Below are 21,868 nucleotides of genomic sequence, written 5' to 3'. Positions count from 1 at the left end.
GCACTTGTCTCTTTACACCAGCCGTGATACACTTGCATACATACTAACAAACAGAAAAAAGGCAATTACTGTATACGGTAGCTTTCAAGGATTCTCATTCTATTACCATTTTGTGAGTTGTTCCTCTGTTTCTGCGTACTTCTTGCACACTATGTTGTCCAACTAAAATTGGTTTGGAAGTGGTTATATAATAACAAATTGTTATTACTTTTTATGGAGTAGCATTTTTGACCTTATTTAGGTTTTATTTTCACTATTTTTTAATTTTACTGTTCACAAAGAAGAAATTTACAAGCTTATAAGTTGTCCATTTTTTGATTTTTTTGGTTTTGGTATCCTTTTCTTTCAGCTCATGCGTTGTTGTATTTTTTCCTTAGTGGAAAGTAATCACGAAATTTTGTCATTCCAACACTGCACAGTGTCCCTTAAGAGATCAAATATTTGTTCTTTGTGGGTTGTACCAGAAAGAAAAACAACTACGTGATGCGACAGAGTTTCCGCAGCGATGAGTTTCGTACGAACGACTAGTACGAGTTGCCAAGCAGCAAGTGACGTTTTCCTATTCTTCCACTTCCAGGAAATACCACCCACTTGGGAATATGACGAAGCAATTCTCCACGCGAAAACAATCTAACTGCAATTGACCTTTCAAAAAATGCTTGTTCTAGGAACTCGGCATCGCTTTCATCCTTTAAGGTTAGCAGCTGCTCGCGGGAGTTCTTGATTACGACGCATACCGTTGCTAGTTACTTCTAAAAAGATCGTTCAATCTTTTCGGGACGCCAATTAGCAAGAAATGGACGGAATCACCCACCTCTCCATAATCTGCGATCTCGCCTACGAATACTCCACCTGAAATCCGTACCACCTCAGATTCGTTGGGTGATGCCTTTAAGTGGAAGCACTTTGTTCTTTATATGTGCAATTAAGGATGGTTCTCCTCTTAGAAAACTTATCGTAAAAAAGATCAAAAACTTATACACCGAAGAGTTCTCGCGAACTTTCAGAGATTTCCCAAGACCAACATTTTTTTGGAGCATCGGCTGCAGCTAGATTGTTTACACACTGAGAGTTGCTTCGCCATATTCCCAAGTGTATAGTTTTTGTGGATGTGAAAGAGTAGGAACGCGTCATTTATGCTCCATGGGAACTCTTACTAGACGATCGTATGAAACTCATGATTCCGGATAGGTGACAAGAAATGACAATAGGATCGATCTCAGAGTAAAAATAAGCAAGCCATAAAAATGACAGGCACTCGCAGTTACTCCAGGGACCCACGAAAAAACAATGTGCCGTGTTGCAATCGAATTGTATGTTGTTAGTATTTTCTGGGACCTTATTACTTAATGCAGGGTTCGTTACTTCCGTAGAGATGAGGATGCATTTGGCAGAAAAAAAACTTATTTCCTTTTACAGCGCTAAAAGGCATCCCATAAATGACTAACTACTTGCTAAGGTTAGTCGATGTATCAAGTCAATGTCAGTGTTCCCGTCCTCAGACATGTTGGTTTCTACTTTATGGGCCCGAGCGATATAAAACTTGCTTGACCTACAGAGGACGCTTTGAAACCATCGAGCATGCGAACGCAAAAAAATATCTATCGCTTTATTCACTTATTTATAAGTGAAATACGAGCATGTATATTGCAATCTGTAACAGGATCCGATGTGATTCCACTGTAACAAGAATGATATGTGTGAATATACGGATATATGAATAGAGAGTAGAAAAAAAAGTGTGAGATTAGCTAATAACGTGGGATGGCGTGGCTATGAACTTCTGTCTAAAGTTCTCTACTAATCTTACTCTGCAACGCCAGATCTCTTCCGGATAAACGCGGAATTCATACTCATTTCTTTTTTGAAAAGAACAAGTACAGCTTTACTCCACAAGTCGACGTCGCAATAATATAAATAAATGTGAAATATATACAACAAACAATGTTTGCTCATTTAATATTCAATCCTTTAGTAATAGGGGAGAAATTATAACTTTTAAATTATTACTACTGAGGATTCTGAAGAATGATAAAGAATGATAAAAAAATTGAGGACATGATAAGTCAATTTCCCAGATCTCCTTTGACAGCGGCTACACAACGGTGATACAAGGTGATTTTCCGCAAAGAAACGCTTTTACTGTCCGAAGCGTAAAATTTCAATCCTCCTTGAATCCTGACATAATGACTGTTACTGGTTGATTAATTATCAATGTGAAACGAGAGTCAATATTTTTTTAGCACTCTTCATTGGGGTTAACGTTTCTGCATCGTCGCCTTCCTTAGAGCCTGGAAGGTCACAACATCCATGACATACCTTATCAAACGCCTTATCCACAACAAGTCGGTATCTTTACCTAAGATATCACATCTACAATCAAGAACCAAAAGAGCCTAAATCGTTGATCCAAATGGATATAGAGAGGGTTAACTATCTTGGCTCAGACCGATAATCGACAAGTTTTTTTTACTGTTTTTTTTGTGGAGTTAGCAAAGGGTATTCTTATCTGCGCTACAATACGTGCTACATGTGCGACGTATGTCTATAACAACCCAGAATCGGAACTTCGTACAGTGCTTACCTTAATAGGAGTGACATCAACAAATCTGAGCCAAGGAAAGTAACGCATTACACGAATAGTTCCATAACAAAATCACACATCCCAGATACTGTATTCGGTCACCTTAAAATATTAAAATATCATCTGATTTTCTCATAAACGTTACCCATATTTTCATTTTTGCGTTGTCGCCTCTTTCGAGAAGGCAATTTCATTTTGTTCATAATCGATTTCCACTGCTGTTTATTTCTTCTCTCGAGGTTTATGAAGTGTTAGGTTTTATTTTTCGGGGTGGTTTAGCGCAATCGGTAAAAGGTTCCGCTGTGGCTGCAGCAAAATCGACCGGAGGTTCGAATCCGCCCTAGTGCTCACCAAACCCTTCATCTCTTCGGGGTCGATAAATTGGCACCAGACTTGTCTGGGAGGATGAAAACACTGACTTGACACATCAGCTAGCCCCCCAAGTCATTGTATAGGCTACTTACACGTTCGTAAACCTCAAACGATTCTGAAGTGAAGTGAACGTGGGTGCGCATCCCAAGCGGATTGACTAACGCTAGACACTTTATCCTTCATCCTTTATTTGTTTATTTTTTTATTTATTTGTTTTCATTTTTCTTCCTAGTGAACGCTTAAAACCTTATGAAAAGTAGAATGGGAATCTATTTACAGTGAGCACAGTAATGCTGAAAGCATAAAATTTTAGCGTGATTGGATTTTTTTTAGCTCAATCTCCCTAGTTGCCCAGGAAGTCCCTTGAAAGGGCTTTGCGTGATCCCGTCTCCCAACGACTCTGTAGACTATTAAGAAGAGGACGATCCAGAAAACGTCAATGATTGCGCAGTTGGAGCAGCTGTCAACATTGTTATTTTTATGATACTCTTACTTTGGAAGATTTAACGTCGCTAATATTTGCCTTCACATGGAACCGCTTGCAAGGTACAATATGTAGTTAATAAAACCTATCCTGACACTCTCCGGATGTCAAAACACTTCTTTTTTTAAGAAAAAAATGAATTAAAAGCGAAACAAAACAGATGTGTCCATTGCTTGTACTGGAAGCGCGTGAAAATAATACGTAAACCAGAAAAGCACTTTTTTCCTGTTCCATGACCTCACTCCCGCTTGGTGGATCGCTCGAAAGCCCTTCTTCTGCTTTCTCCACCATCCGGTAACAAATGACTGAGGAAACACTCTTTTTGTTCTTTGCAATAAATAATTAACTGGAAACTTGTCCGCGGAGCCGGCGAGAACAATTAAGGGGATGATGCGCAGCAGTGCTCTGCTCAATTCGCCTATCAATTTTCATAAGAAAACGATCTCTTCTTCGAAATGTGATCTATTCTCAAAGCCTAAGATGTCTTTGTTGCGTGACGTGTGCACAGTCAACGGCTCAACATCATTTTCTTTCTCACATTTTATTATACAAACTAACAAGTAGTTATTTTTCTTATTTTATCGTTATTTTTATTACTTAGTTATTTGCTATTTATTGTTATTTATTATTTAGTTACTAGTTGTAGCCGTTTTTCGGTTGTTTTTGTGGCTGTTTTTGTTTCTGCATTCTCGTAGTAGAACTTGTTCCACAGAGGTACAAAGTAATTTGTTGTTATTACTCCATGACTTATTGTATCCAGCACTCTAGACTTAAGTAGTTTTTTTCCAAAATTTTCTACATGCCCCTTAGATGGAACTTGATAGACAGTGTCCATTTGAAACTTTAAAACTGACCCTGTTCTTAGAACTTTCAAAATGAACATGAAAACTTCTGAAACTTTGGATTTAGTTGTGGAGACTTTGAAGATAGGTCAAGGAAGGACGGAGCCAACATTAAATCCACGACCATCCCGATACTTTACATCGTCGCCTCCGTCCAATACAAAGGATAAAGGATAAAGTGCCTGGCGTTAACCAATCCGCTTGAGACGCGCCAACGCGTCCACCTCAACTCAGGATTTTGTGAGGTTCACGAACGAGTAACTGGCCTACACAGTGACTTGCGGGGTCAGCCGATGTACCAAGTAAGTGTTTCTATCCTCCCACACAAGTCTGGTACCAATTTATCGACCCCAGAGGGATGAAAGGCTTGGTGAGCACTAGGGCGGATTCGAACTTCCGATTGATCGTGCAGACATCGGAACCTCTTTCCAACTGCTCTATATCCAATATAGACTCGTCCAATATAACTGCAACATATGTAAATATCTATGACCAAGAAAATATCGATTGATGAGCACTTTATGGGTGGTGTATGTACGCCGTAACATATACGCAACGTATTCCCTTACAGTATCCATGGAAGCAAATGTTGTCCGCACGTTGCATGCTACGGAAACTGCGTGGAGTCACAGAGGGCGAAGGGGGACCTTAACTGGAATGACGTCTTTCTACAGTATCCCATTGTTTCTCGAGTTGCTCACTTTCGATCAAACTTTCTTAATAAACGATCAAAGTGTTCGTCCCTTTTGTGGATTATCGGTTGATGTTCCGGATTATTAAATTCCGTTTCAAACCTTGATAGCAGGAAAGCGTGAAGATGGCGCTGTATTGAAGCCGTTTCCTCCCTCATCCTTTTTTTTTACTTAGAAAAATATCTCTTGTGGAAAAAATCTTCAGTTTTGCTGCAAAACCTATCGTGTACACCTATCGCTATGCAATACACGTCTATTGATTGAAACTAGAATTATTCATCGTCATCATCGTCATAGACGCAAGTTATTTGCTCAAAGGAAATCCGATCCCTTCAGATACTTGCTAGACGCAGCGAATCGCAACGATGCGTGCAATTGACGCCGCTTCACACAATTCGCAGCATTTTTTCGATGAACAGCGCCTTTTTTCTGAACCTCTTTCATGTCAGACTCGAATTTACGCGCAAATCACGCACTCGTTCACCCGGCGACGGATATCCTGTGTCGCCTCGAAGTTTTGAACACATCGCTAACTCCCAAAAACATCCATTTGCCGACGAGTTTTGTGCGTGAATCGTTAAAAGTTTGAACGAAGTTAATCGTTCGTGCTGCGACTTCCTCTCGAACTTTCAGTATTCACGAAACCTTATCCATTCCGTCTCCCGATTATCCTGAACCGTCGTATAATAGCAGCGGCGCCATTAAATCTCGCCTGAATGGGAACGTGCAGCATCAGGAGAATGTTTGCAAAAACACTCACAAGACTCCCTTAAGCTTCTGCGTTCATATTTGTTATAAATAAAATATGTAATAGCGTGGTTAAGATTTGCAGAGTTTTAGCGCTACCATCAATTCCTTTCCTCTTTTCTTTTTCAATCCTACTAAATCATCTCAGCCCTAGAATCATCGTTCTTAAAAATGTTGTGTACCCTAAACTGCTGAGGAATGAAATTTTGCCATATTCTTCTCAGGGTTGCTGTGTGCGTTATTTATGAAGCCCGGCGCCGATTCAATGTTGCCAAGGTAGCTGTTCAGCGACGTAGCGTTTCTATTTTATAAAAAAAAATCATTCCTTCTATTTTATGAAAAATATCCTTTCATTTCCGTGGACGATAAAACTCTTTGTTTGCAACAAAAAAAGAAATAGTTGGAATAATCCTAAGGAATTCTCTCCCTTTATTTGCAAAAACCATTTGGAACCAAATAATGGTTTTCTCATTTGCGGCATTTGCGTGCTACCGATTTTAATCGACGAAATATCGTCAAGTATTATCCTGAACAATAGAAACACAGCTTTATGAGGGAAAAACACTTTTTTATTCGATTTTATGATTTTATTTATCACTACTCAGTCACGTTGCGTCTCTTTGAAAAAAAGTGATCGTTACCGTTTTCTCTTCTTGATATGGTATTGATACAGGAAATGACAATCACTGTTCTTCTACGTACTAGCCAAATCTTGAGGGATTTACGTAATAAAATTGGAAGCTATTATGGACCTTGTAAAAGAAATTCCATAATGTGCCGCAAAGTTTTGCAAATCTTCAATCGTCCCAATCGATTGCAAATGTAAATAATAGTAAGTAATAGATAAAGTAAATAAGTAAATAAAGTAATATGTAACAAATATTGAACAAATGAAATTAAACAAGTAAAATATTAGATAAGCGAAATGTGACGAAATTTTGCATTCATTCATGCTTTTTCTAGAAGAGATAACCTATGCATTTTAAAAAGCGGATGGCAAAAAAAATTCTTATTCGTTAGTCTATTGTTTTGTATTTATACAGCTGTACTGTACTTTTGCATTTTCATAAACAAAACATATTGTCTTATTTTTTCTGTACATTAGAAATGTATGAGGATTCTATAAAATATTTCTTTTCGTTATCTGAACATTGGGCAACTAACCTGCTTGCCTTCGAAGAGTTCATCTCCTAACTTTTTATTTGCACCAAATCATTCGATCCTTTGTGTTTCACACAAAAAAGTAAAAATCCACCTATACCGTTTTTAGGCTTCGTTCCACGTACGAGACGTATTCTCTCATTTTCTTTCCCTCTTTCCCTTATTTGTCCTCTCCTGTCGATGTAGCTTGCTTGTTTTAGGAGTTTATACCTGTTTATTTTCCTCCTATCTCAATTATTGTTTGCTACCTTGTTAGTGTACTCTTAGTGCTTTTGCAAATTCATTTTGTGAGACTATCGTTACCGCGTAACGAATCTTCTTAACCTTCGGCAAGGATAACGGATACATTGCACGGCGTGCGTGCAGGCAGTGCATGCAATCATTCCGCGTAGGATGCGTCACCGCGTTCACCTCAATTCAGAATCGTTTGAGGTTCACGAACGTTTAACTGGCCTATACAATGACTTGCGGTGGCTAGCCGAAGTACCCTGTTTTTATCCTAAGGACAAATCTGGTACCAATTTATCTCGGAAGGATGAAAGGTTTGGTTGGAGCTGGAATGGTTTCGAACCATCGATCGATTGCCCAGTCACAACAGAAGCTCTAGTCGACTACGCTACACTTGCTTATGTCTCTGCAGGAGCTCATAATGTTGTTCTTGTTTACGGCGCAATTATACCTGTTTTAAAATAAATAAAAGCCGTGGTAAAATTGGTTTATTCTGGAGGTGTCACAAAAAAACTGAGAGAGTGAACTAAAGTAAGAAACAGTTTTGCGAAAAAAGGAGTGGGCGAGAAAGAAAGTAGAAAATCCGCTTGAAAAAATAATTGTTCACAGCTCAGAGAGGGCTTATCTCCCTATCTTATCTCACTCTATCAAGAGTGTTCATTCGACATTCAGTATCGTTGCTTCATGCGTTTTCTGCTTCATGGTCACGTCGTGTGGGAAAAGGAAAAAGAAAAAAAAAAGATTAATCGAGTTTTTAATTAATTAATTAAGTTTTTTTTTCAATTGTGGCGGGTATGGCGCAGTCGGTTAGAGGTCCGTTGTAGCCACACGGTCGAGGGTTCGAATCCGCCCTAATGCTCACCAAGCCTTTCATCCCTCCGGGGTCGATAAAATGGTGCCAGACTTCTCTGGGAGGATAAAAGCAGTGAGTTGACGCATCGGCTGTCCCCCCCAAGTCATTGTATACGCCAACAAACGTTCCAAAACCTCAACGATTAGGAATTACAGTAAAACGCGTTGGCGCATCCCAAGTGGATTGATACGCCAGTGACTTTATCCTTTATCCTTTTAATCAAGTTTTTTTCTGAATAAATGAGAATGGCGAACTTCTGTGAAGTCTCATAATATCTGATGCATCTCAAATTTAAGGTTTTCGTCATAAGCAGTTTGTTTTTCTATGGGAAGAGTAACGTTTTCTCAAATATATTATGTTACAAATAAACCTTTAATGCTTAAATTTCACCGGAGATGGGACGGAAATCTGAAAGGAAATTGTAAACAATAGCGAAGAAGGCAACCAATAAAGAGTTGACTGTGGATCGTTGGTGGATTAGTGATTTGTGGAGAAAAAGATCCGATTAAGGAGCTTCCCATAAAATGGTTCTGCGTTTTGCAGCGCATCCACCGTATCCCTTGGTTCCTGCGTTTTCTTCTAGAATTTCTTCACCAATATTTCGCAGAAACTCGCCCTAAACCAGCAGACGGCAGTCGAACTGACCGATGGGGAGGCTAAGAGTAGTTGATCGGCCATTATTTTATAGGTAAACTGTGTGAATCAAATAAATTTTTTACATTTTCCTATTTTCTTCAATGTCAATTAGTTGCGAGTCCGATCTTTCAGAAAATTCACACACGTTATGTTTTCAGTGTGGTTGCTACTCCTTTTCTGCTTCTCTTTCATGCTCTTATCAATACATCAGTTTATTTTATTTATTGTGGGGGTGAGACGGGTCCACCTGGGCCCAGACAGCTATAAAATGAGGTGAGACGGGTCCCACGGCGTCGGATTAGTGCGCCTGTGCCAAATAGCTATAAAATAGGATGAGACTTAAGAATTTAATGCGATTCTTAAAGATTTAGTGCGGTTCCTAAAAAAAATCAGAAATCTGGCTTTTTTTAAGAACCGCATTAAATCTTGCTATTCTCGAGGACTTATCAATCCACTGAGCTATCAGTGACAGTTTCTTGTCGGTCTGATCAATGCGAATGCCGATTTTCTTAGCGTGGTGGGCAATTTGTGGTTAATATCGGGCAAATCTTTTTATCCCACAACAGATGCCTAAACTACTTAAAACTACTAAATTTCCCAGATCTATTGAGGAATTTTTGAGAGCATATGGTGAACGAAGACTAGCCATGAGGTTTCCGAATCCTACGATGATGTTCTTCTTAGAAGGGCCACTAATATTTCATCAATCACGTGAAAATGAGCACTGAGAAGGAAGAGATGTACACTGGTCGCTAAGAAGTGCTCTCAAACTTTCTCGGACAAATTCTGGAGATGTTTGAACTTGAGTGGTTAAAGGCATCACCCCACGAATCTGAGGTTGTTCGGATTTCAGCTGGCCATTCCTTCCTAACTGCCGTAAAAAACGGCCAGGAAGATATGGCGCGTGCACAAAGCTGGTGCGCTCCAATCGAACTCGTTGTAGAAAATAGCGCGCCGGAACGCTCGAAGCCGTATCTTCCGGGCCGTTTTTTACGACAATTAGGAAGAAATGGACGGAATCACCCTCTCTCCTCAATCTACGATCCCGTATACAAATACTCCACCTGAAATCCGTGCAATCTCAGATTCGTGCTGTGATGCCTTTAGATTATGTTGTTTGCAATGAAATGTGCAATGAAATGAGATAGCCGATGAAAAATGCGCATGTTCAGTGAAAATTCGCCGTAGAGAAATCTTTTAGGTTCGACTTTTAAATAGAACACTTCAGTTGTTTATTTAAATCCAAACATTCAGCGAGACCACCAGAAACCCAGTTGAACGTTGAGTTCACAATACTAAGTGTTACTACAAGTTTTACTTATATTCAACGGTTCCTACGTTTTCGTGGGACTGCCGGCCACCAGTTTCTCCGCTCGAGAACCCCTTTTCAAAAGGTACTGCCTAAATCAACGCGGTCGTTTGCGTTAATATAAACCCTGCACTTACAGTAACTCTTGGTCTTTTTAATTATTGTGATTTTCTTGAAAAAGAGCCCTCACCAATTCTAACTTCTACAAGCGGTGGAGAGGTTTTGAGAGCGATAGTAGGCTCAAAACGACATGAAGCACGGTGCAGTTGTGTAGGCGAGGCGACGCGCTAGGAGCGTACCGGGACCCTTGCTGGCACCACCCGTCGCTGCAGTTTGTAATGCTGTCACCTCGGCACGAACTGCTCCCTCCACCGCGTCGTTTCGAGCGCGTACGCAAATGCACCGTGCATCATGTCGTTTTGGAACGACTATTTTTTCATTGGGTGGCAGGGCATTTTGCATCTGCCAGTGATGCGCAGGTACATGACGATCCGGCTGCCAGCGACAGAGGCGCATAGCAGTCAGAATTCCATGCCCTATAATATACACGATGGTTCATAAGCAAATATTTCTCTATGAAGCTTAACGGTAATCTGCTGATCGTTCAGATCCTGCTTCCAGTTTCATAAGTTTCGTAAGGGGGCGCAACGAGGTCAGGACCAGTCGAATCCGGCAGTTTTCCGTAGATGAGTTGTTACTGTCAACTTCTGAAGACTTCACTTCCTCTCAACTCTCCAGATATGCAGCAGTTTTCAAACCCCCTCGTTTTATTATCTGTTTAAGTTGCTGTTAAAGTTAAAGATTTTGCTTATTTTAGAGCCGCTTCTTTTATTCTTTCATGTTTTCACAAAAAAAATCAATATTCACCTTTCTTAGAGTTATCTGGGCATTGCCGCTGAGGTGTGGCGAACATAGAAATGTCGTGCCCATTCTCCCTGATCCACTACTGCTTCAGGATTCGTCCAACGTCCAACATTAAGTCGCTACGTACTACGCTATGTGTTTGATATATAAATATATACGTATATATTTTTTAACGTTCTCCACCTCACCAATATTTATTTGTTTCAATCTCATAAGTGAAACATAAAACGAATAGGTAAAACATCCTGAAAACTGCTCTGGAAACCCCATCCTTCAAAACGCATTCGCAATTTACCTTTTATCACGAACTGTGTGGGAACGGCAAAACTTTTGAGGTTTGCGATCTCTTCGGTGGTTTTTTTGTAATTTGCATATGCTTGATCTCACATCAAACATCTACAAGATTTACAGTTTGAGGGAGAAATAAAGAAATTCAAATTTTTGGCACCTTTTTGCGCTTCGTGCAGCAAACACTACCAAAGATATCTAAATTACCATGAAAATGTAGCTCAATTAGAAGTTTTACCATTTATTGAACTTAGTAACATTTTCTGTTCAACTCGAAATTGCTACAGTACTTGTCAACGTAGATACGGTGAATACAGTAACCCACAAAAAAACTTCACTTTCTCGGTTGGAGTGTTGGAGTGTCGTCTTTTTTCCTTTGGATTGGATAGATTAGAACCAATTTCACACAAGCGCTGGATAAAAGTCCAATTTATAAGACTCGCGATTACGGTAGGAAATGGAACATTTCCAATAGGTTCAGTTATTTTTCTCTCATTCTAGAAGGATCTTTTTCTTCTGTTCCTCTTCGGATTGTAATTTTCGATATATTTATTCTAAACGGTTACAATACGTAAGAAATGGTATCTCCGTCCTAGTACTTGAAAATTCGAGCAAGTCAAGAACTTATTTGCACGACATATTCGTCTGCGATAATCCTTTCTATGGTTTTTTCTGAATCCAACCACTTCGTTCTACGATTCCGCTCTTCTCGTCTGAAGCTTTTCACTCGATAACAAGCTTCTTGCTGCCTACCAGCAACTGGCAGGTTTTTCTCTTCGTCGCCAACATCCGTACGCGTACATCCCATCGTCTATTATTCGTTTAGCATCGTCGAAATTCGATTTGTACCGACTTCGTTTGGTGAGGTTGCGCGGCCGCAGCGAATTGAGCAGCGGGCGGGCCAGCGGCAGGTGCTGAACCTCGTTCCATCACCACTTTCTTGTAACTTCTCGCGTTTTTTCGTCTCAAACCCAAATTCTTGCGGTTGTTTTTTGAACGAAAGAGACTGCTATACGCGATATTTGTGTGGATATTCGAATCCCCCAGCGAATTCCGCTAATTTGCCTCAAACTCACATATGATATCGGAGATTTGAAGGCCGTGAATTTCGCTGCCTACGGCCAAGTCGTTGCAGTATCAAACGCTTCTCAGGGGACATTTTCGGCTTGTCGTAGAGCGTACGGCATTGAGCAGGCGATGATTTATTCACATATCCTCTTCCGACCGACAAAAAGGATCGAATTCGCTCATACGAGAGTGGAAGGTATAGCTAAGCTGGCTTTTCGCGACGGTCATTTTTCTCTTTCTCTCACTTTCCTGCTCCTTCTTTTTTCTCTCCTTTTCTCTCTCCTTTTCTCTCTCTTTTTCTTTCTCTTTTCCATTATATTTCTCTCTAAAGGCTTCTAAAAAAATACGGAAGCATAAAAGCAATGTCAATTTTTGTCCTTGTGAAGTTTATACGTACTTGCTTCTATGGAGAAGAAAATTGAGATGATGGCCGAAACGAAACCAACTGAGTTTCCTTCCTAAAAATTTAAATTGAAATATTCTCATGTTATTTGTAATTCTGAGCAGAAATTTTGTTATGGAACCAACGACGTAGGAATAGAAGAAGTTACGGCTGTCATTCCTCTTCAAAATTTCGAACTATTTCACAAGGCAGTAGAAACGAACTCTGGCATCAATGTTTTATTCATTTAGAGGACCAAAAAAACAAAAAGATTTCTCCTCCTGGCGGGTTTTTTTTCTTTCTCAAGGAATTCCCCATGCAAAACAATCTAAGCAAAATTTTTCTTGGAAGGTTTTGTATTTGTTGTTTCCATGTTACAACCTTTTTCATATTTCCGGAATATTATTTTAATTTTTTTATGCGATCTCTCAGTCAAGCAGAATTCTCCAAACTGCACTGAATTCCTTGTATGGCTCTTCTATGGTCCCTTGGGTGAAATGCATCGATAGTATTGCAACCCACACACGATGCTCTCCTGGATGACTTTTGAACTCGTGCAAAAAAAGAGCTGAGTTCGTTCCTCAGTTTCAATAGAGTTCGCCTTATGTGAAGGGAACAATAGTCGATCATTAGCAAGAGATTACGACGCAAAAGAAGATACGGGCTGGAAAAAAATACGCACGAATGTACCAACGAAGATGTTTTCTCAAAAAGTGAGAAATAACGACAAACGTGACTTTTTAGCGTGATTAGAACACGTATACGTACATCTATCTGCTAGTAAAGCCTGTCTTTCCGATAGAAAAAAAAAGATTAAGGGTAGTTATAAGAATTTCCTATTTTATTCCATTGGAAGGGATTTATTCAAGCGATGGGCAAGTAATGGGAGCAAAAAACTGCCGGACATTTGGACATCATGCACTGCGGAATCTAATCCTTGCGAAAAAAGAGTTACAGGAAGCTGTAATTCTTAGATTTTTGAGATTTTGTGGTTTTCAAACATCTGATAAGACGTTGAATCTTAAGTCTTTTTCGGATTTATATTGCGTTGATGTTCTTTGGTGAGGACCGTTAAAGGCATCGCCCCACGAATCTGAGGTGGTACGGATTTCAGGTGGAGTATTCATATTCGGGATAGTAGATTATGGAGAGAAGGGTGATTCCGTCCATTTCTTCCTAATTGCCGTAAAAAAACGGCCCGGAAGATGCGGCGCGCGCACAAGGCTGGCGCGCTCCAATCGAACTCGTTGTAGAAAGTGCGCCGGAACGCTCGAAGCCGTATCTTCCGGGCCGTTTTTTACGGCAATTGGGAAGAAATGAACGGGATCACCCCCCTCTTCATGATCTACTATGCCGTACACGAGCACTCCACCTGAAGTCCGTACCACCTCAGATTCGTGGAGTGATGCCTTTAATGACGACGTTATGCTCGATAATAGATGTGATAGTTCTTGTACATCCTTCTTTGTTGAGTTTATTTTTTCTGTCCTCTTTTCAAATACTCGAATGTTTATGGATGTTACTGTATTGCCTCAAAATATGAAATAAGCACAAACTCAGAGTCAGATTTTTTTCTCAGTTCTAGAAATTTTCCAATTTTCTTGATAGTGCCGTATTTCTAAATCCCTAAATCGCTGATTTAAATTCGAAATTTAAAAATTATATGGGTCAAATTCTAACCTTTTTTGACGATCTTATTCGTTCCTGCTTTCTTTTTGTTTCTTCCAGTCACAAGCTCCTGCTTACTTTTCTTTGGTGTGTCATGTTCTTTTATCGACTTTTTCGATCCCCGTTAACTATTGAACTACTACTGGACCATAATTTAGCACGATTCACATTTGAATAGCCGTTTTTGAAAATTTGTAGTAATTTTGAAATGGTATATTTATCTGCAGGTTATTATCCTATTTAATTCGTAGGAAGCTGCGGATTTTCCTTTTTGCTGCGATCCTCAGCAAATTACTCATAAGATGACAAAGTTTTCATCCGTAAGCAATTGTTTCTCATGTTAAATTACGTACGATCTTAAAAATTCATTAATGAAGATTGAAATTGGGTGAAATTTATGAGTGAAACACAATTTGTTTGAGAACAATGGAATGCGTAGGGTGGCCGAGGGAAGCTGAAAGTGTTAAATGTAGTAGTGGCAGCCCTGGCCCTGAGGAGTTGGTAGACAGGTGTGAGTTGCATCCTTTAATGTACAACTATAGATAGGTTAAGAATTTTGAGGAGACGGGTTCAGCTCTAAAAAAAACCACCAGGGTACCAACGTACTCGACGGAGCCAGGAAAAAAGTACTAACAAACCATCATCATTTTTGTGAGCTGACTTTATGGCAAATCCACGCTGTGAACCGATCCACTGGTCCATGATTAGTAAATGGCAATTGGTTGTGTACTGAAGGATGCTACTCCTATCTATGTACTAACTCCTCTGGGTTACCATTACTATGTACTATGTACATGTTTTTGTGCTACAAAATAGGCTCCAATTATTCCTCAACCCATTGGATTACATTTTCACCATTTATTTATTTATTTATCATTTATTTTAGTTAATTTATTTATCTTAAGGGTAATTTTCGTAGAGAAGTGGATGAATCTCTCTCCTATTCGTTTCTATCACTAGACAGGGCGGATATACAGCGTAAAGAAAACGTTCGAAATGTTTAATTCTTCAGATTTGATCTCACCCTTGAAGATTTTAAGCACTATCGCTTTCTACAGTGTATCCGTATTTTTTTTAAACGTGTATGATTTGTGGATTATATCGGAAAACAAAAAAATCAAAATACTACCGTATTTTCAGCATAATTTATTGAAGATCTGGTCACCGCAGGAGAACAAACTGCAGCAATGACGTGAACAACAGTAATGGACGTGGTGACTTTCTGTATTTTCCTACTGTTCTGTCCATGGTTGGCGGATGCATTCGGAGACGAAAATTGGTAATTCTTGTTTGTTAGCGTTGAAGAATCCAAATTTCAAATAATTCACTGGATCTCATAGCCGAGCAAAAAGAGGAGCATCAGTTGGAAAATAATAACAAGACAGCTGAAGGTACTAACACTAAGAAAAGGAGATCAGGACTTCAAAATTTCTCTCTTTTTCAAAATTTTGTTTTGATAAACAGCTGAGAAATATTAATCTGCAGAGAACAATCTGGATAATTGTAGATAATTGTAGAGTAATTGCAGACTGGCTACAGTTCGAATCTTTGTTCACTGTATGACTATTATTTCTGGAACTTATCTTGTAGCTATAACGTGAATTGAGTAGCAATAGTAAATCTTTGTTCAGTAATTTTGTAAATTAAGTTTAATTGTTCGCCATTGAGCGTAATAAATAAATAAGTAGTAAATTTTATATGATAACCGTGATCTCATTATGACAGATGATTCTTTATCGAATAGTCGAATCTTTTCAGTGCTTACGGTGTTTGCTCGAATGCTCCGCCACGAAATCTCTCGATAGCGCCATTCGGAAGTGGGATGTGTACAGGCGATGATGCTATTATAGGCACGGATTCTTCTTGTCAACTTTTTTTTTCTTTTTTAGTTTATCCAACACATTCTAAGTTTTAGATTATATTCTGAATGGCTACAATAAGCTCGAATTGCCGGGCGGTGGACATGTGCGAGTTTCGGTTGAGGTAAATGTTGTTACAGTTTCCATCTACACGGTTGCTTTGTATTAGGTCTAAACGCAACTACTCCTCTCTGGATTCTTCCGAGTGGCCATAGTTTTTTTTCTCTTTGAATCGGCATCGACAATTTTGCGTGAAAGATTGACGAAAATTCCATTTTTTTTCTCCCATACAATCCATGAAACTATGAGAATACGGTGGCGAAGTTTTTGCAGATTTGGGTGCAGGAAGTGTCAAAAATCATAGAAATCACCTCAGAATTCGAGTTAGATATCTATGTGACTGAGAGATGGACAGATCCTGCACTTGCCTACTCACATCTGAATCCGTGCAAAAGGTGAGTGAGTGGTTTCCGTCTTCTCAAACGATAGCGGCATTATTTGCGGTGTCAGTACCCAAACAAAGCTTTGAAGCTATTTCTCCCCAGCTTCCAAGATCCACTTTTTCAGCAACATGTCAGTCGACGGGCGGACGATCTTGGAAAAAATATGGAATCCTCATGCATGTTTTGTCAACAGCAAACTAGCAAATATCCATTCAAGCCCGTTTAAGAACATTTTTCTGCAAATTTACAGCAATGGCAGCATTTGGCATAATTATCGGATCAAATTGACGGGACCATGCTCGAATACATTGCGGTAGGGGATACGAATTTATTCTCCTAACACCAGTAAATGCTTGGAAATTCTAGAACATTCCCCATTGATCAACAGAGATGCATGCTATTTTACGAGAGCTTCACACACAATCATGAACAGGTGGTTTTTCGAGAACTTTAATATGTATATAGAAAACCTTTTAAAAGTGCCTTATTGATTTTTCAGGTGGAGATGGAATGGATCGATACAGTACCACCTATCACTATCATGAAAGGCAATATCACATTGCCCGATTATGTTTTGGTGGACTTCTCAGCGAGTAGTGAACTTAGAGTTAGTTTCGTTGAACAAATATCTGCCAATAATACAAAGTTTTCAGCTTAAACTACTTTTTTCTCAAGCGACGTTAATTATGAGTTGAAGGGGCTTGAAATTCTGAATAGGTAGCACTGCGACGCGCATATCCGTATATGGGATCGACACTGTAGCTCTCCACCAACTGTGACGAAACTGACCAGAAAAAAACAGTGAAGGCGGTCACTCTAATGCCGAAGCCCTCAGGGCGACATTACGCTCTTCTCAGCAGAAAGATGCTTACATTTCAACTTCGTCCTTGGGTGTCTGTCCAAAATATTTTCAAAGTCTGTTTATCAAGTAAACATTTTGGAAAAAATGAGGTTGAATTATCAGTTCTACTAGAAAAAATTATTGTTTGAAGGATCCGAAGCGAAGCAAGTAGAAAGTTCGGATGGTGATGAAATATGGATCCAGTTTCACTTCAGATTTGAAAAAAAAAATTAGCCGCATTTTTCCCCCCAACCAATGACCACTTCTAGGACCTATTGTTAAGTTTGATTCAGAGTGGTGCGATTTATATCCGGCTAAAAAAAATTCGTACTTTTCGCCAGGATAAAAAACCTGCTGTGTATTTCGACATAGCAGACTCAGAGGCATTTCCATTAGCAATACGAAGAATATCGATGTAACTGATCCCAAACAGCTAAAACAGCTCGCAATTCTTGTAGAAACGCAGCCATGCACGCCGCGTCCGCCAGCAAACAGGAGAGACAACGTCAGCAGCTCACTGAATGTTCGCGGCACGTTTTCAGGGGCCTCGTAAGAAAATCCCATTGTCAAGATCATTTTTCATGCGGTTCTCAGGACGATTAAGGAGAATTGAGTGTGATAGCGTACATACTCGTATTCTGCACATCTAACCATATTTTTTTCCCAATATCGTTAATTGCGTCGTACGCTGCATTCACTTTTCCTGCAACCAGTGTTTTTTTCTATCTAAATGCATGCGATCACCTCTGACGCATACTCATCGTGTTGTCCCCAGAGGCAGCATTTATTATTGCCCAAGATCTTTCCGATATGGAAAACGTTGTGATAAGAAAAAAACTCAAATGGTAAATTTATGATGTTTTTTCTTCTTACTTGATCATTTTGTGTTCCTCTAATATTCTTCTGATTCGTTTCAATGCTTTCACATTCTTTCATTGGCAATAAAGCACTTAAAATAAATGAGACGAATTTTTGCAACGTTTAAAAACAGTCGAAGACCATATCTGCTCCAGCGCGGGTGTTTTGATTTTGGCTTATTCTTAGATAAAAAGAGCAAAAGATCAGTTGCATGGCGCTGATCAATCCTCTAGGAATGAGGGACGCACGTTCCTCATCAACTTTGAATCGTGTGAAATTTATAAACACGATATCGTTGCATTCAATGAATGCAGAATCTTGTTTAATTTGTAATACCCTTAGTGGAAAAACTTTCGTTCCTATTAGCTTGGTCATATTGAGATTTTCGCACAGAATGTTTGTGTACTTGCCAAAGACAACATGTAGGAAAAATATTTCTTTCGGATTTCTCTCTAAAAAAAAAGTCGCTGAAACCCAGTGAAAATTAGCATTCCGTTCTAGAAGAATCATCAATGGGTGCGTTTTCGATAGAACGAAAAAGCCAACCATCACCGCGAAGAATCAGTCCACAGATACCACGAGAGATTAGAACCTTATAATCAAAAAGTCATTCGAAGCGCATTTCGATAACAGGAATCAGGTTGATCTTGCATTTCCACCATTCTGACAGTGGATCTCCAGGCTTCATTAGAACGATAGTGTTTACCGGATCAGGACATCTCCGACCAGCAGCTCATTCGCTTCACATGGACGTGTGGTAGGGTCAAAATGACGGTGAAGCACGGAGCAGTTACGTAAGCGATTGCGCTCAACGCGGTGCAGTGTGCGTAGATTAGGATCGAGTGGGGACCTCACTAGATCCGTCCATGGTCCCACGCCGACTCCAACCGCCATCTCCACCGCTCCGCTTGTAGCGCAGCCATTTACCGTGCTTCGTTTAGTTTTGACCCGGCAATATTACTTCAACTCGAACGACAGAACGTGTCTAATTTTCAACTGCTAATCGAGAACTTGACACTTATAACCTCCAGTTAGAATAATTAATGGCATAATTTCACACAAAATCCTAAGTAGCTGGAGATTAATCGGCGGTTCGAACATATGCTAACGAACCATCTTGTTAGAATTTTGAGATAATTCAGAAATTACGTTTAGAAAACACTGTAAATTGCAATGGAAACCAACTTTTTGACTTTTTCATGTTGGTACCAATTTTCTTCTTTCACGCGCAAACCATTATTTTCACCGAATTTAATGCTCTACTGACCTATTCCATAGGTAGTTTCTGCTCCACACCTAATCAGCTTTAAGCTTCTCTAGAAGCCCACATTCTCGTCCATCCTTTAACGCTATGACTTTTCCAAAAATCAGGAAATGCCATCCTCGCTGCCATAAGGATTTTTGCTATTTACTAAGGATATTAATTCATAGTTTATTATTTTATTTATTTTCTTTAGCATGTTATTTACCTCAGCATATTTTTAGCTGTATCCACCTGGAATTTTCAATGAATTGATAGCTACGTTCACTTTTCAACGGTTGTACGGTTTTTATATTTTACAGGTGAGTTTTGCATTTCCATTTCGTGGTAGTTAAGAATAATTCAGAATTAAGGTTAGGTGAATGTTAATATTAAAACGTATAATGCTAATTTATTTATCTGTCTACAGTTACGTACTGTTTCATACAATATTACAATAGTATAATACAATATAATACAATATATACAATATAACAATATAATGCAATGTATACAATATTTGAAATCCCTCTTGCCATGTTATCGGGTAGAAGTGAGCAACGGCAGTCGTGCTCTATTTCGTGTAAAGATAATGTAGGGCATAAAAATTCTAAACCGAAGAATTTTGTTGTTTTATCAATTCTCGAATACCTCTCGAATACAAATAAATAAAATTTATTTATCATAGCCAGAGATTCTTGAATAGCTGCAGAGATTCACTCTATTCACTCTTCTGTAACTAAAAAACTGCACAAAAAAATGGAATTTTTTGTAAAGTAGATGAAAATACTTATTTATCTTACAGGCAGGACTCGTCTCGTCACTTTCCACCACTTAATTTAGTTTATTCGACACCTCTTAACTCTTTAACTCTTACTGTAAATCTTACTGTAATGTAAATCCTGCAATTTGTACATTTGAGCTATTCGAAGGGGAACTCTTCGGATAATCATCTCTTTCTGACGACTTTTTTCAAACCAGAATCTTGAAAATTTCAAATAAATCGTTTCAGGTTTACGTTCCTGCCTATATTTCTGTGTTTATTTCTTGGGTAAGTGGTTATTCGCGAAGAATCCAAGGATTACCTTAATTCATCAATGTTGTTACAGGTTTCATTTTACCTCGGTGCTGAACAAATACCTTCTAGAACTACAGTCGGTGTAAATTCTCTTCTTGCGCTCACGTACGTCTTCGCTTACGTTGAAGCAGAGCTTTTTTTTACTGTCGACATAGATTTATTACAAAATAAGAGAAAATCTTACCATGGCTACATGCATAGCTTCGTGCTTACGAGACCTGGAGATCAAAATCTCTGTCTAAAAAAATCTAGATCTCTGTAAAGCCATGCTATTTTTCAGAACATCGTTCATTTTCCTCGTTGTGCAATGTGAATTAGACAATAATGAGTTAACAAATCCGTTTGAAGGCATCACCCCACGAATCTAAGGTGGCACGGATTTCAGGTGGAGTATTCTTATAAGGGATAGTAGATTATGGAAAGGGGGGTGATTCCGTCCACATCTTCCGGGCCGTAAAAAACGGCCCGGAAGATACGGCACGTGCACAAGGCTAGCACGCTCCAATCGAACTCGTTTAGCTTCCGGGCCATTTTTTGCGGCAATCAGGAAGAAATGAACGTAATCACCCCTCTCTCCATAATCTACGATCCCGTATACGAATACTCCACCTGAAATCCGTATCACCTCAGATTCGTGGGGTGATGCCTTTAACTGTGAATCACATCGTCGTAGATAAGTTGTGGCTGTATTGAAGGTACTGGCAGGTGACACCGTTTCCTCATCGAATTAAAACGGAATTATTTTTAGGCGTGTTTTCATTCTCATTCACCGATGTGGTCATCCTCATTTTCAGTATCCAGCTATTCTATCCAACTGCCAAATTTTCTATTTTAAATCTGCAGAATCTGAAGATGAATTTAAGTTAGGAAAAAATGGAGACGATATTTTTTTCTTTTACTAGTAATAGTTGCGTACTTTTCTCGTCTTCCTTCCGAAAACTAATGTGAAAATGAAAAGATATGACATGAGAGATAGGAGAAACAGAAACTTGGTTAATATTTCTTCCCGGTTCCTGAAAATATAATACGATCATCCTCAAGCATATGAGGAACCATAGCTACAGATCCCAGCAAGTACAATTCTTAAACATGCGAAGTTTCAGGTTCCAATTTGGCTCTGTCGTCAACAATTTACCGAAAACCAGTGACGTTAAGGGTACGCGTTCAGTTCTTTTCCCTAGTCTATAACAAAAATTAATTAAATTAGAATTTGTCCTCGAGCGAATATCGCTATAAAGGTTTTAACGCTCTACAACAGCTTTTCTGAATACAAAGCTCACAATCAATCTCAATTTTCATTTCTCGCATCTTTTTTTTTGCCATTTCTATTTACGCTTCAAATAGGAGCTTATGACTTCGATATGTGGTGCT

At 39.2% G+C, this 21,868-nt stretch overlaps 2 protein-coding genes across 3 annotated transcripts; one reads left to right on the top strand and one right to left on the bottom strand.

Annotated features, from left to right (window-relative positions):
- Nucleotides 1–10,148: 10,148 nt before the first annotated feature.
- On the bottom strand, nucleotides 10,149–10,424 carry RB195_009492 (uncharacterized protein; the record flags this gene model as incomplete). Its single annotated transcript, XM_064190059.1, has 1 exon — nucleotides 10,149–10,424. One exon carries the CDS (start codon nucleotides 10,422–10,424, stop codon nucleotides 10,149–10,151), a length of 276 nt encoding a protein of 91 aa, XP_064047642.1.
- A 4,180-nt stretch (nucleotides 10,425–14,604) lies between these two features.
- Nucleotides 14,605–20,865, top strand: RB195_009491 (uncharacterized protein; the record flags this gene model as incomplete). Of its 2 annotated transcripts, XM_064190057.1 has the most annotated exons (10): nucleotides 14,605–14,689; nucleotides 16,094–16,161; nucleotides 16,371–16,492; nucleotides 16,605–16,793; nucleotides 16,847–16,913; nucleotides 16,980–17,087; nucleotides 19,665–19,742; nucleotides 20,432–20,470; nucleotides 20,529–20,602; nucleotides 20,778–20,865. In XM_064190057.1, 10 exons carry the CDS (start codon nucleotides 14,605–14,607, stop codon nucleotides 20,863–20,865), a joined length of 918 nt encoding a protein of 305 aa, XP_064047640.1. The 2 variants fall into 2 exon arrangements, with proteins under 2 accessions (XP_064047640.1, XP_064047641.1); XM_064190058.1 differs by lacking the exons at nucleotides 14,605–14,689; nucleotides 19,665–19,742; nucleotides 20,432–20,470; nucleotides 20,529–20,602; nucleotides 20,778–20,865 and adding exons at nucleotides 15,384–15,457; nucleotides 15,937–16,028 and having other exon boundaries at nucleotides 16,383–16,492; nucleotides 16,980–17,138.
- Between the last annotated feature and the right edge of the window lie 1,003 nt (nucleotides 20,866–21,868).

This window comes from Necator americanus, chromosome III, assembly GCF_031761385.1.
Source record: "Necator americanus strain Aroian chromosome III, whole genome shotgun sequence".
Lineage (NCBI taxonomy): Eukaryota > Metazoa > Nematoda > Chromadorea > Rhabditida > Ancylostomatidae > Necator > Necator americanus.
The sequence above is the reverse complement of the archived record's forward strand: the minus strand, read 5'-3'. Positions and strand labels throughout refer to the sequence as shown.